The sequence below is a fragment of the Ptychodera flava genome, unplaced genomic scaffold, assembly GCF_041260155.1.
Source record: "Ptychodera flava strain L36383 unplaced genomic scaffold, AS_Pfla_20210202 Scaffold_34__1_contigs__length_2629520_pilon, whole genome shotgun sequence".
Taxonomy (NCBI): domain Eukaryota; kingdom Metazoa; phylum Hemichordata; class Enteropneusta; family Ptychoderidae; genus Ptychodera; species Ptychodera flava.
Window position 1 is genome coordinate 411,499 of NW_027248356.1, and position 13,868 is coordinate 425,366.

At 37.4% G+C, this 13,868-nt stretch overlaps 2 protein-coding genes across 2 annotated transcripts in view; both read left to right on the top strand.

Moving 5' to 3' along the window:
- LOC139127693 (26S proteasome non-ATPase regulatory subunit 10-like) overlaps positions 1-12,575 on the top strand; it is a 29,674-nt gene extending 17,099 nt beyond the window's left edge. Inside the window, exons 5-6 of the mRNA XM_070693592.1 lie at positions 952-1,050; positions 12,478-12,575. Of these exons, the coding sequence (XP_070549693.1) occupies positions 952-1,050; positions 12,478-12,561 (183 nt within the window). The 3' untranslated portion in view covers positions 12,562-12,575. The remainder of the gene's footprint in view (positions 1-951; positions 1,051-12,477) is intronic.
- LOC139127636 (serine/threonine-protein phosphatase 6 regulatory ankyrin repeat subunit A-like) overlaps positions 11,184-13,868 on the top strand; it is a 106,764-nt gene continuing 104,079 nt past the window's right edge. Inside the window, exons 1-2 of the mRNA XM_070693550.1 lie at positions 11,184-11,205; positions 12,478-12,575. Coding sequence (XP_070549651.1) covers positions 11,184-11,205; positions 12,478-12,575 — 120 coding nt within the window. The remainder of the gene's footprint in view (positions 11,206-12,477; positions 12,576-13,868) is intronic.

The following is a 13,868-nucleotide window of genomic DNA, read 5'->3' on the forward strand; positions in this document are numbered from 1 at the left end:
TCTGTTGTTATCCTGCACATGTTTATATCATGTTTGGTATTTATGATAACATTTTCATGGCATGAACGGTTTGAACTAACAGAAAAGATAATATTGGTTCATTTTGCAGTGATATATTTCAGCACTGATCATTCCATCGATATCTCACATGGCACATGTGAGGCTCATAACTAATGTGAAATTTCATGATAAATGTGGTCCACAGCATTTGCAAAATTACTTTTTTGATAAACGTTGACATACGACACATTGTAATCTTACAGGTCAGGTAGACTGGTTAGGCTCAACCGGAATAGCATGATTAGCATCCACAATTATAAACTTCATAACAGTAGTAACGATATCAGGAAGATCTCATCTTAGCACACATTGCAAAAAGTTAAATTTCTGAAGGTTTTGGTAAAGTTTATTGATCATGCTATACAGTGGCTAAATTGTGCTGTAGTATACTTTAAAAGACCAAAAGGGCAATCAGGAGGAAGCATATGAACTTCAATTGTAAACTCCAGTCACAAAACTTGTTGCTTTATATGTGCAACTTATGAAACAGATGCACTACAAAATGTACTCTGTGCAAACCACTCTGAATGGTGGTAAGCATAATTGTTGGAAACTTTCCATTTCCAATACAGACATAATGCACTTCACAGTAAATACTTACAAGTCTCCTTGATTTATTCCCAGAGATATTTGTTTTTAATTCTTTACAGAATAAGCCTACATCTTATCTTGTAGCTAGCATCAGATAATAGATAAGGATAAAAGATGAGGAAGACATTCATTTAAAACCTAACAGGGCAAGTGTTAAGATTCCATGTAATTGTTCTAATGGGTACTCCACAAGACCGAGTGTACATTTTTCACATTGTCTCCCTGAGCTAATAAGCACTCATGGTTTCTAAAAATAAAGTGAAGCTATATTCAATTATCATACATTTTTAACTTTCCCAGGATATGATGACAGCGATCATGTTGGCAGCAAAGAATAACCACCAAGACATTGTGAAGATTCTTGTAGATTCAAAGGCCAAATTGAATTCACAAGATAAGGTAGGTTGCTGTATAGATCTAGTACATGTCCAATTTATAGTGTTTGGAATTTTATTACCTACAGGAATGTTAGAGTTTTTGAAAAGAATATGTAGAATTTAAAGTGTATGTATAACCAAGGCAACCAAACCAGGATATTTGTGTAAGGTGATTAATGTCATGCAGACACACTGTGAATTTAAAGTGTATAACCTCAGGAAATGGTAATGTATTTTCGGTATATATTATACACAGACCAACCTGGTTGTTCAGACTGTGTATTGTTTTGGCATAACATTTCCTCCTACATGTGAAACTTCATCTAGAGCATGTCTAATAATGAACAAGAAAGGGAGAGATATGGTGCTGTGGGCACACAATACCGTAGGCAATGTTATAGAGACATTGGCTGCTAGCAAACACTGGATTATTGTAAAATACTTGCCAAGCGGTTAACTTTTCAGGAAAACATAAACTACCTTATATACCAGGACTTCAGATTATCACCTGTGTCTAATTATTATGGAAAATGTAGTGTGAATTTGCATGATTCGAGCCTAGCTCTGAACCAGGGTTTGTTGAGTGACAATGTCTGAAGAGTCACCAAAGTGCTCTAATCAAAACATCCCGCCAACAGACATTTCTTCACTAGTAGACAGGATACTGTACATTGTGAGTTTGAATCCCATCGAAAATTTACTTAATTCAAATCACTGAAATCATGTACTCAAGTACTGTACCCGAACAATGGGAAAATGTTAATTGCACATTGTACGTTTGCAACAGATGTTATTACATTACAATGATCTACTTTCTGTGTGGTTATTTTGAGAAAATTTAGTCACTTGAATACTTTAAGTTTCATGCAATTGGAGTAAAATAATAGCTGGATGGTTAATGATGACTACTGCAAGGTGTCTCTGCATGAAAAATGTTAAGTCAAATGTGCAAGGCATGGCAGAGCAGAGTCTATCAAACAATGAATATATCATGAACAGGCTGTAAAGGGGTACACATTGATGAAAATTAACCTCTTCACTTATGACTACTGTTATACACGCCCTGGCCATTGTATACTATGACAGAACCCAGGGCCTTTGGAGGGCACAGTCTGTGGTGTTCGGAATGTATTTCTTTGGGATACAGTGTATTCTGGCGCCACTTAGGAAAAGTACAGGCAGAATACACTGTATCCCAAGGGAAATACCTTCAGAACACCAGGAGTCCCCTCCAAGGCCATGGCAAGGTTCTGTTGTTATACATATGCATGTTCCCCAATTTTGTTGAACGCAGTTGAACACCTTATCGTGACATGGCCTGATTACGTGTAGGTTCTATATAGTTTGCATTGATATGCCTATACTGTCAACAAACTTTTCATCAGCTGTGAGCTCACTGGTTGGCTAAGGGAAACTTTCTACTTTCATATGCAAATATTTTGATACAGCGTACAAAGTTCACTCATCTCGACTAAGACAACAAAAACACACACAAACAAAGATGTTTCAGGACAGAAATCTTAAATATTTTTAATACATGTGAACAAAATTGGTATTTAGAGTAACAAGATCAACTGTAATAAAACTTCAAAATTGTGTGCAAAATCAGACCTATCAGAGTCCGAGTACGGCTGTTAGAGTACAGTAAATGAAACGGTGGTGCACGGGCATCTGGCAATTAAGAATTGTTTACCTGTGGCTGCGATCTTGATCCTGAAGTTGAAGACTCTTCGGTGATTTGAGTATTGAAGAAAAGCCAGGGTAACTGATTTTGACTTGCTGGCAACACTGTTGCAAGATTGCGATGTAAAGATCGCCATGTAGTCTTAGGAGTCACTCTAATTCACTCGCGTTGCTCGCCATGGCCAAAGACATTTGTCTTTGTCACGCCGACATTTCACTATCGCTTGTCAATGTGCTCGGTCACGGGTTGAATTTGTTATCAACGTTAACCCACTCAATATTACTCATTTGCCGTTGTTGATCTTTGTTAGCGACTGATTTATGGTAACTGGATACCAAATCTAGCTCATACTCTTCAACACTAGGTTTCCATACACTGACGCCTGGCAAAATTAACGTCACTGTCGCGGGTCAAACTCCACTAGTGGAAATAGTCTTGAGTCTACGAGTTTCTGATGTTATTGTCGAAGCCAGTCGTTGAAAACAGCAACTGTGGGATGGGTTTCATGTCCATGTTTTAATTTTTTTGCTACCTGACAAGAACTTAGAAGTCTTCGGTCGAGACCACAGCAAATCTTGCAGATATCAACAGCTTATTGTAGCTTTCTCCGATACAGCTTCCATCATCACAGTTTTTTGTTCCATCCCATCCGTGCCAAGATGTTAGTTTCACTTCAATTATAAAATTATGATTCCTGATGTCAATTGTTCAAAATAAATACAGTAAAGCCAATTGTAATAATCATTTTCCTCCACAGATATACAATCACCTCAATCTTTATTGTTAGTCAGGAGCTGGTGACAATATTTACCAAGAGAAAGTGACACAGGATAATAACTAATTTGCATAATTAAGCGTGAAATAATTTCTTAACCAATGTTTTCTATGTTAACATTATTATATGGCGCGTGACCTGTTTTCAAAATGCTTTGCAGTTGCTTAAACAAAATACCAACCTTATTTTGCTGCCAACAGATTGGTAATCTGTGGTACATATGTAATAATTGTGTAGTAAAAGCTTGATTCTAACATTATAATGAGCCAGGTTTGCTCAGTCCGCATGTGCACTAGGTTTTGTATTCATTCAGTATTCAGCTAGTGCAAGAGTCAGAAGCTGTTGTGAAAGTTGCTGTAAATTAACAAAATGACAAAAAAGATTGCCAGAAGCCGTCGGCAACAACCATCAACATGTCCATGACATTATGGAGCGCCAAAGCCTGATTCAGAACTAATCCACATGATAAAACTTGCCAAGAGGGAATTGGTCTATCAGACGATACAGTGGCCTGCCTGGTTCATAATGGTTGCACCGCTTTTCAAACTCTGAAAGCGATACAAGAACAGGACCTCTGTGACCTGGACATTTTATCAGGGCAACGCTGTCTGCTTCGTGAGGCGGTGAATAATCTGCGTGTCGCAGGGGATGGCAAAACGGAACCTCTGCAGTTAACCAGCCATTCAGACTCCACGTTACTTCCCGCCCAAAAGCTCGCAGTGCTCTTTGGTGCAGCTAACCGGTATTTTAAAGGTGCTACACCAATAAAACGAGAGACTGATTTGTTAAAACCAAAAGAACTGGACACTATTGAGCAGTTCCTCAGTCGCCTCCCATTCTAAACCTTGGGACAAAATGCGGGCGAGTCTTCTAACATCAGTAGTATTGGCCGTAAATCTGTCAATTTTGCGCCAAAATGACGCATAGTGCCATGGCCTCATGAGTTTATTTGCCTCCACAGCCATAACCTGGAAAAGAATTTGATGAAATCAACTAGGCTCAATTCTTGGAAGGAAACTTGAAAATCCTCAGCATTATGGTTGATCAAAATTCTGACCAGATCAGCGGATATATTCAACACGTAACCTTTATTGCGAGCAAAGCAAACAAATACATGGCTAGTGCCTGTATGTTGTATGACAACAAATCCCATGATGGCATAGATTGCACCGGTGCCAAATGGGGCCCCTCTAACTCTGATGCTAACAATGTATCCTTTGGTCAGGCGATACCCCAGTGTTCCGCTGCCGTTCGCCAATTAGGCAATGGCGAATGGAATGTCCATTTGGCGATCGAATTTTTTTGAAGACCAGTTCGCCAGCCTGGCGAATCCAAATTCCTAATGCGGAAGTGTTGAGTCATTGCCACTGTTTTCCCTCTTGGCATAAGGGGTTTAAAAATGGGTGGTATTGCGCACGCTCTGTTGACTTTTAAACAATAGTCTAGGGGGTTTAAGCTGAACGTCGCTGAAACGTTTTTAATGACCCGCCATGATTGATTTGAATAGCACACATGGTGCATTGACGGGTCGCTTACATAATGACCTCTTACGGACAGAAAAGCAGCCGACACTGATCAAAGTTCAATAGGGACAGCAGAATGCAACCCGATAGCCAGAGACCCTGAATCACTACCTGTAAACTCTCAGTCACTGGCGAGCTCCACTGTCTGTACAAGTGAAAGCGGCAAGAAACGCTAGAAAACGTGACCAAGGGCAGTGTTGAGAAGAAACGTAAATTACAGGAGGAATGGTTTGTCGAATTCCCTTGGTTGATTTTGAGATTTAGAGAAAGACAAACAAATGTTTTTCTGTAAAGTGTGCCAATCAGCAGGGCAGAAACAATATTTTGACATCTGGTCGGTCATATGAAGTTTTTAAAAAAGACAACTTCACCAAACATGAACGTACCGCAGGGCACAGACTGGCGAGTAATTTTACTGTAGGCCTACAGCCCCAAAGCAAAAACTGTCGACAGATTAATGAGGATTGCAATTGTAGGCCCTGATATCGAGCAATTTGAGTTTCAAAACAGAGCTTTCACTGTTTGGTCAAATATGAAAGACAGAAGAATGTTTTGTTCTGGTGTACTTTGTAAACTAAATGAATATGAATCATCAAGTATACCTTTCAGAGAAGGACTTGTGGAAAAGCTGAATGCTTTTAGAGAGATCATGAATTGTGAAAGTGAATCACTGGCTCTTGATCTGTCCAAGAAAGTATCTTGATCTGTCAGTGTGGGGACAGTGTTCAACAATGTGTTGATACAGTATCTTGACGAACGAGAAATAAAAAGTTGTTCACATGACTGTGTTTAAAATATGTGTGTGTACATTTGTATGTTGTTTTCTTTGAAATATACCACTGTGTTCTCCCCAGAGCATTAAAAAGCATTAAAAACCATTACCATGACAATTACATGTATTGTTATGCAAATTAGCCAATATATGATTTTTTCCCCTGGGGAAAACTCTGTGGGCAATGCTCATACTGAAACATTTTGGTTGCTAAATGGTGGCTAATCAGTTTTGATGCTAATTAGCCAGTATGGCTAACAGAAAAAATTAGCCAGAGGAAACCACTGTACCCTCACAAGCCTCTGTAGTGGTCGCAAAGATAAAGAAGCTACTCGTGGAAAGAAAGATGAGGAGAAAATGAAGAAGGCTTGTATTTGCTACAATACCACTACAATACCACACTGACTAGCAAGTTTGGTGGCTTGTTTGGATGTCAGAATTGTATCAAGTTAGTAACAAATAAGGAATGCAAACTTGTGGCAAATTTTGATTTTTTTTAAGGGAACAAACAAATGGCTGCCCTCTCCGCTCTCCAGGAAGATGACGGAGTGATCAAAATCAGCAGAGATTTAAAGAAGAGGAAAGTGTTTGATTCAGTAACGATAATAATAACATGTTGTACCTTAAGAAGTTCTTTCAATATTGTTTGTTTTGAATCCTGGTATTTTTTTATTAGCTCCATAGTCAGTGACGCAGAGCTTTTCAAATAGGCTGATTTTCCATTGTTTGTCCGTCGTCCATAATCCATCAACAATATTGCCTTCCCCACTGAAACTGCAAGTCTGATGCTTTTGAAATTTGATGTGCAGTTTAATCAGGGTAACCTTACTTAAGGTTGTTCAAATTGTGGTTAAGTTTGAACATTTTGTTGTTGGGAGCAATTTTTTGCTTTTTTGGGCAAAAAAATCTTCTCTGAAACAGCATTTCCTATTGCTTAAATTTGACATGCAGTCTATTTAGGGTGACTTCAGTTAGATTTATTCAAAACATGGTGAAATTTGCATATTCGTATTTTCAAAGCAATCTTGTAATTTCTGGAGTGTGTAAAATGAGCGTGTTTTTCGCGTTTTGAAACATAACCCCATCCCTTCACAAAAGTTATTTGGCCAGCAAATATTGGATGAAATGCTTGCGCTGCGCAAGCGTTCGATTTCAAACTCAATCGTGTATGAACACCTGATCGACCTGAGAGCATAGGACTAGAGCTAGCAGCTCTGCGACATCTCTGAATGAATAGCCGTACCAGTCAGTTTATCTCCAAAAATTATACATGTCTTCAGATGTTAATTGTGCTGAACTTACCATCTTAAAAAGGATTTGTGAGCGGAGTAGGGAAAATAGGGAATTTTTGTTGCTAATTTATGGCAGTAAACAATGTATTTCACCATATAGATAGTTAAACTCTTCAACAGGAACCTTGTCGTATAGCGGTTCTCTCATGATGCAAGTCTGTCAAATGGGGACTGTAATCTTCATCAGCGTAGACGACATGAAAACACTGCACGGTATGGGACTGGCCGCAAACGAGATGACAGGTGTCAACAAAACATACAAATTCGTTTGTATGTTTTTGGTACAACTGTCCTTGTACCTAAGTGCAATGCCGTGAACTGACTGCAAACAACACAATTTTGACCATGGTCACAATGACGTTAGTGTAACAAGTTTTATATACTCAGCTGTTTTAAATATATGATTATGAAGTACCAACAAAGATCATGCATACCAGCGAAGGTCATGCGTACGCGTCGCTGTAAGTAGTTTGGTTACAATGAAAATATAATTCAAATTGTAACATGTTGAAATACGGGCTCATATCAGTATGATAATTGTTAATAACCTTCAAATAATTTGGCATGTTATATCAGGCAGGACAGGCAACAATGTATTTTGAGCTTTCAGACAACCATGGAATACCCTATTTTCTGAAATTCCAGGACACTGCGTACTGGAAGTGTAGGGTCGACAGTGTAAGAAATATCAATTACACACTCTCAGAAAATCACCCCACACTGTGTATGAATGCACACACACAAAAAAAAAACCAATATATCATATATGATAAGGGTTCCGATTGCATAATAAACAGCTTTTCACCCACGTGCAAAATTATCTAATGGCTTGATGGACCAGAACTACAAATAAATAGGCCTTACTTTGGGGGTGACAGCGACTCACAGAAGACACTTGAATTTTCCAAATGAGTTTTCAAATACGACTTGAAAGAAGTAAAATAAGATTGTAAAATTGCCAATATTCCAACTATGCATGAGCGTATTGAGCTATGATAAATTTGACACTATATTTAATGACACGGAATAACATACGGCCATGATTGAATTAGGGTAGTTCCTGACAGAGTTGAAGTAATCACTCAATGTTTCAAGTTTGATTAAACACATTTTGTGGTCATGTGAGAAACAGAATCTCACGCATCAAGTACCTGGGATCACTCGTTGCGCATTTTAGTCTCTATACTTGCCTGCGGGCCATGTTAAACACAATATCCCACACGCATGTGATAAAATCTGATCCCCAGGTCCATTCTGGTGTATGATTCGATTATCCTTCATCAGTGCTGCTCCATCCCATTTGAACATCAGTGGGCATTGCGCCTATCACAGTCTTTGCGGAACGAATGTGATAAAGCAAATAATTGCATTGAGTGCACTCAAGGTCAACACTTTTTAAACATGCCCTACTTTTAGCATTTAACAAGACGACAAGGTCATTAGCAAAGTGTGAATGGGAGATCGGCTGCTCAGATTGGCAGAACAGACCCATGTTTACTGACTGCTGTCATTCCAGCAGGCTCAGTTGTAGTTGTAGCTGACACCCAGAAAAATTGACGGGCGCTGCCACGCATTCGACTTGGTCGCAGGTTTTCAAGGTTGTTCGCCATTTGTGAACTTCACTAGCATTAACAGAAATATGATTGACAAAAAATTCAAACCACACATCCTTTAACCACATCATGACTGAGCTCCCATGCATGAGCGCTGTCCAATTTTCCCCGATATATGAAACAAGTTTTTCAGAGCATAAATAATATATTGAGTAGCTGTCCATTGTCGCATAGGATTCGCAAAATAAGCTGAGTTTACTGAATTTGAAGGGACTACTTCATCAATATTCAACAGTCTACAGTCAAATAGGAGGCAGAAAAGCGCTAACAGAACAACCCATTTCCAGCCGTGGGTATCAAAACTATATACCTTTAAGGTGTCCTCTTGCAATATTGTACCAGTATTGCATAGAATTAAGGTGGAGCTGCATGTTGCCAACACAGTTTTTTCAAAGCAATATTTATCATCAAAGATGAGAAGAAACCCCCTTATACTATGTCTTCAAAAAGTGAAGACTCTAAAGTGAAGTACGGCAGCAGTAGTTTACTCAAAAGATTGAGTGGGTGTATATTTGGGGTAAAAAACTCAATTTTGGTTTTAATGATAAAAAGTAATTTATATCAAAAACTTAATACAATTTCCTGAAGTGTAATATTTCACTTGAAAGAAGAGTATATATGTAGAAAAAAACGACTATTTTATTAGCTCCGCTGTCAGCGACGCGGAGCTTATCAAATAGGTTGATTTTCCGTCGTCGTCCGTCGTCGTCCGTCGTCGTCGTCGTCGTCGTCGTCCGTCGTCGTCCGTCGTCGTCCGTCAACAATTGCCTTCTCCTCTGAAACTGCAAGTCCAATTGCTTTGAAATTTTATATGCACTTCACTTGGGGTAACCTCACTTCAGTTTGTTCAAATCGTGGTGAAATTTGCATATTTGTATTTTGGGGCATTTTTTGGTGTTTTTGGTAAAAAAATCTTCTTTTCTGAAACCGCTTGTCCGATTGCTTTGAAATTTGATATGCAGTTTACTTAGGGTGACTTCAGTCAGATTTGTTCAAATCGTGGTGAAATTTGCATATTTGTATTTTTAAGGCAATTTTTGTCATTTTTTGTAAAAAAATCTTTAAAAATCTTCTTCTTCAAAACTACCAGTCAGATAGCTTTGATATTTGGTACATATGTCCCTAGGGATGATCTATTTCAGATTTGTTCAAATTGTGCAGAAATATTCAAATTTGCATTTTTAAGGCAATTTTTGCCATTTTTGGTCAAAAAATGTATTTCTCAAAACGTACTGATCTGATAGTTTTGCAATCCGGTATACAGGTTTCTATAGATGAACTAAGTAATATATATTGAATTTCTGATGAAATCTGTAATTTTGTATTTTTGGGGCAATTTTTGCCATTTTTGGTCAAAAAATGTGTATTTCCAAAACTACTCATCTGATAGCTTTGCAATTTTGTATACAGGTTCCTACAGATCACCTTAATGATATTTATTGAAATTATGATGAAATCTGCAATTTTGTAATTTTGGGCAATTTTTGCCATTTTTGGTCAAAAATGTGTTTCTCAAAAAGTATTGGTCTGAAAGCTTTGAAATTTGGTATACAGGTTCCTACAGATGAGCTAAGTAATATATATTGAATTTCTGATGAAATCTGTAATTTTGTATTTTGGGGGCAACTTTAGCCATTTTTGGTCAAAAAATGTGTTTCTCAAAAAGTACTCATCTGATAGCTTTGAAATTTGGCATACAGGTTTCTATAGATGAACTAAATGATATTTATTGAAATTATGATGAAATCTGCAATTTTGAATTTTTTGGGCAATTATAGCCATTTTGTGTCAAAACATATATTTCTCAAAAAGTACTGGTCTAACAGCTTTGAAATTTGGTATACAGGTTTCTATAGATGAACTAAATTTGATCTTTTGAAATTATGATGAAATCTGCATTTTTTGGGGGCAATTGTTGCCATTTTTGGTCAGAAAATTTTATTCTCAAAAAACAACTCATCAGATAGCTTTGGTTGACATGTTCTTAGGGATGATCCGATGTGATATATTCAAAGTATGATGAAATCTTCAATTGTGTATTTTTGCAGCTATTTTAGCCACTTTTTTCTGGCCACTGCATTGAGCTATCAAAGATTTCCACCTTCTTCATCAACATGTGTCAAAAATAGTTATTCTCTACATAAACACAGCGGAGCTATATCGGCTGCTAGGTCGCTTGTTTTGCATTATCTACCCTTATACTAAAATGGCAAGGGTTGAAAGACTGACATTCAAAAAAGTATTTAAAATCATCATTAGCAAAGTTAATACACTTATTGAAAATATAAACACTTGATTGCCAAACAAAATAGTTGTTTTTGTTATATAGTATTTAAAGAACATGATGTTAAAGTTTCAGAAAAATTGACCCTGCCAAAGTGGAGTCAAATTCTTAGGAAATTTTGAAATTTGGTAGAAGAAAACCCTGAAATTAGGGGATTAATTAGGAAATTTGTGTACATTTTCACAAATTAACACTTCTGTACCACGCAAATTATGACGCTGGACAAGCTAAAAGGTAAACCAAACCAATGTTTCAATCATGGGTAAACAAATTAATTAAAATTAAACGAATATTTGCAAAAAGGTGATTTTTGAGCAAAATATGCTGTGTAAAGTGCAGTAGCCCCTTAATGTAGATAGTATTTAATATCAATCCTGACTGTCGTTCCACAAGACTAATATACAAGTGGGCATTGCTACCACAGCTACCGTATATATGGTCATTATGTACGTAAATAGCCAATGTGATGAATATTCAAATTATACTACCATGATTTAAATATTTGAGAAGTTTGTAATGTCAGTTGTTGGCGGTACTTTTTCTTTTGAGTTTGCCGTGGCCAAGAACAGTGTGCCTTCAGTCATAGTAAAGGGCCGTAGGTCACACTCATTGCGCCGGAGCGCCCGCACACGACTGAATCTTTCAGTCTAAGAATGAGGATAGATAATGCCAAATAAAATTGTTTTTTTTTTTCTACATATACTCTTCTTTTCAAGTGAAATATTACATTTAAGAAAATAGTGTCAAGTTGTTGACTTAAATTATTTTTCATCATTAATACCAAAATGATGTTTTACCTCAAATATACATTTACTTCTCCTTTGAGTATACTACTACTACCACACTAAACTTTAGAATCTCTGCTTTTTCAAAATATATGATATGAGGGGGTTTCCTTGTCATCTTTGATATTGCTCTTGAAAAAAAACTATGTTGGCTGCATACAGCTCCACCTTAAGCATCTATTGTAAATAAATAGTTGTTGTAGAACTAGTTAAAAAAAACATTACGAAAGACCAACAGCGGCATGGCAGATGATTAGTTACACAAGAGCTCCGATCGGCTCAACTATACTGGTGTTAAAAATCTGAGTGATTAGCCTTTCCCTAGTGCCGTTGTTAATATTAATTACATATCTGCCATGCCACATGCATTTGCACAGCTCCAATACACTGTTGCCCTAACATTGGTCCTTTCTGTCCAGCTTCCTATGCACCACTGTACATGTATATGCTGTACTGGGTAATGAATTACAAAGGTGGATGGGTAACTGAATCGTGTTACATATCACACTATGACTGAGGTGATGACCTTCTGGGTGCCAATGTATCAACCACATGAACTCTGTGTGATCGACCCATGCATATAATGTTGCGCCCTTAATGGTGCATCAGACGGTGAAATGAGGACCATTCTTGATTTTATTGCACGAATTGCGCAATAGCATGTCATAGAATTAACTCTGCACGTACCTGTGGTTCATGGTTTTCATATTTCACTCTTCAGGATGGCTATACTCCACTGCACTATGCTGCCCAAATGGTCATAAAGATGTTGCAGAGATTCTCATTGGTGCTAAGGCAAACATAGAAGCTGTCACAAAAGTAAGTGTAACTATATCTTCAAGCAGAAAGTGATGTATACACTTCCATTTCTTTCCAATATGTATACATGCCAAACTGTCAATTTGTATACATGCCAACCTTAAGGATGTTTTCCCCATTATGAACAATTGGGATAACCTTACCAGGGTCTCAAATAGAACATGATTTACTATATGCAAATAATTAAAGTTGAATCACACATGAAATCTCACAAAATTTGTCATCTGTCAATTATATCTTTTGATAAATTATCATCTTCTCAGAGTCAAACAATGTGTTGTAGAGAGAACTGGACAATTTCGGCATTTTCAGATAAGCTCTAACATCATTGGTAAAGGTGTGTCAGAGAATTGCACATGAAGAACATCTGAAATATTGAAACAAACAGCATAATATTGCAGTGATTTAGCCTGTAAGGAAAATATCTGAAGCGTTATTATTCAGTCGTTGGTTATAATAAGCATTTGGAATGTGACTAGAGGTGTCAGTCTGGATTGTAATGCTTTCAATATATACAATTGACTCACAAGTTGGTGGTTTATCAAAGCATCTCTATCACAAGATGGTAGTGTCTTAATATTCCTGGTCTTGATTCTCATTTTACCATTTTGCCAAGGTGTACAGCTGTTATGAGTTTGTCTTGAGATCTAAAACGGCCATTCTGTGGTTCATCATTTGTTTTTAAAAGAGGCATGCTTTGAAAATCTTACTTGAAGTTACATCTGCAGTATATTTATTATTATTATTCACCATTCTTCTAGTTCTTATCTGAATCCGTAATAAACTTGCAGTGTTGACCTCAGAAGCTGGGTAAATAACCCGCCTGCTTTGCATTTCTTCCCAGCTACTTTTAATGTAATTAGATTTTTTACTTTTATAGCCCATCAATTTCGGATCACACTGCCAGCTGTTAGACGGCACACTTACCATTAGCAGTTTCGCAACCCCTTTTGCTCACTTGGAAGTGCACAAACATAAAACAGTTTCTAAATACCCATTTGTAGCTTTTTGAGCCTGATCTTTTACTTGTTAAATAGTGTGATTGGCTGATTCATATGCCTATGGTGTTGCCTTTGTTACGAGCAGCGTTATTGGTTTGACTAGGATGAAGGTCATCTTAGGTCATCTTTAACGATGGTGTAAAAAAGAATGTTGTGATGGCCAAGTCCTGGCACCTTGCCGATGGAATATTTTTTCCCAAGAAAGCCTATGTATGAAAAACTTCAATTTGGCTGAATTTGTGAGAGAAAAGCACCTAAAAGATGTGATTTTGATCGACGATTCAAAGTTCAT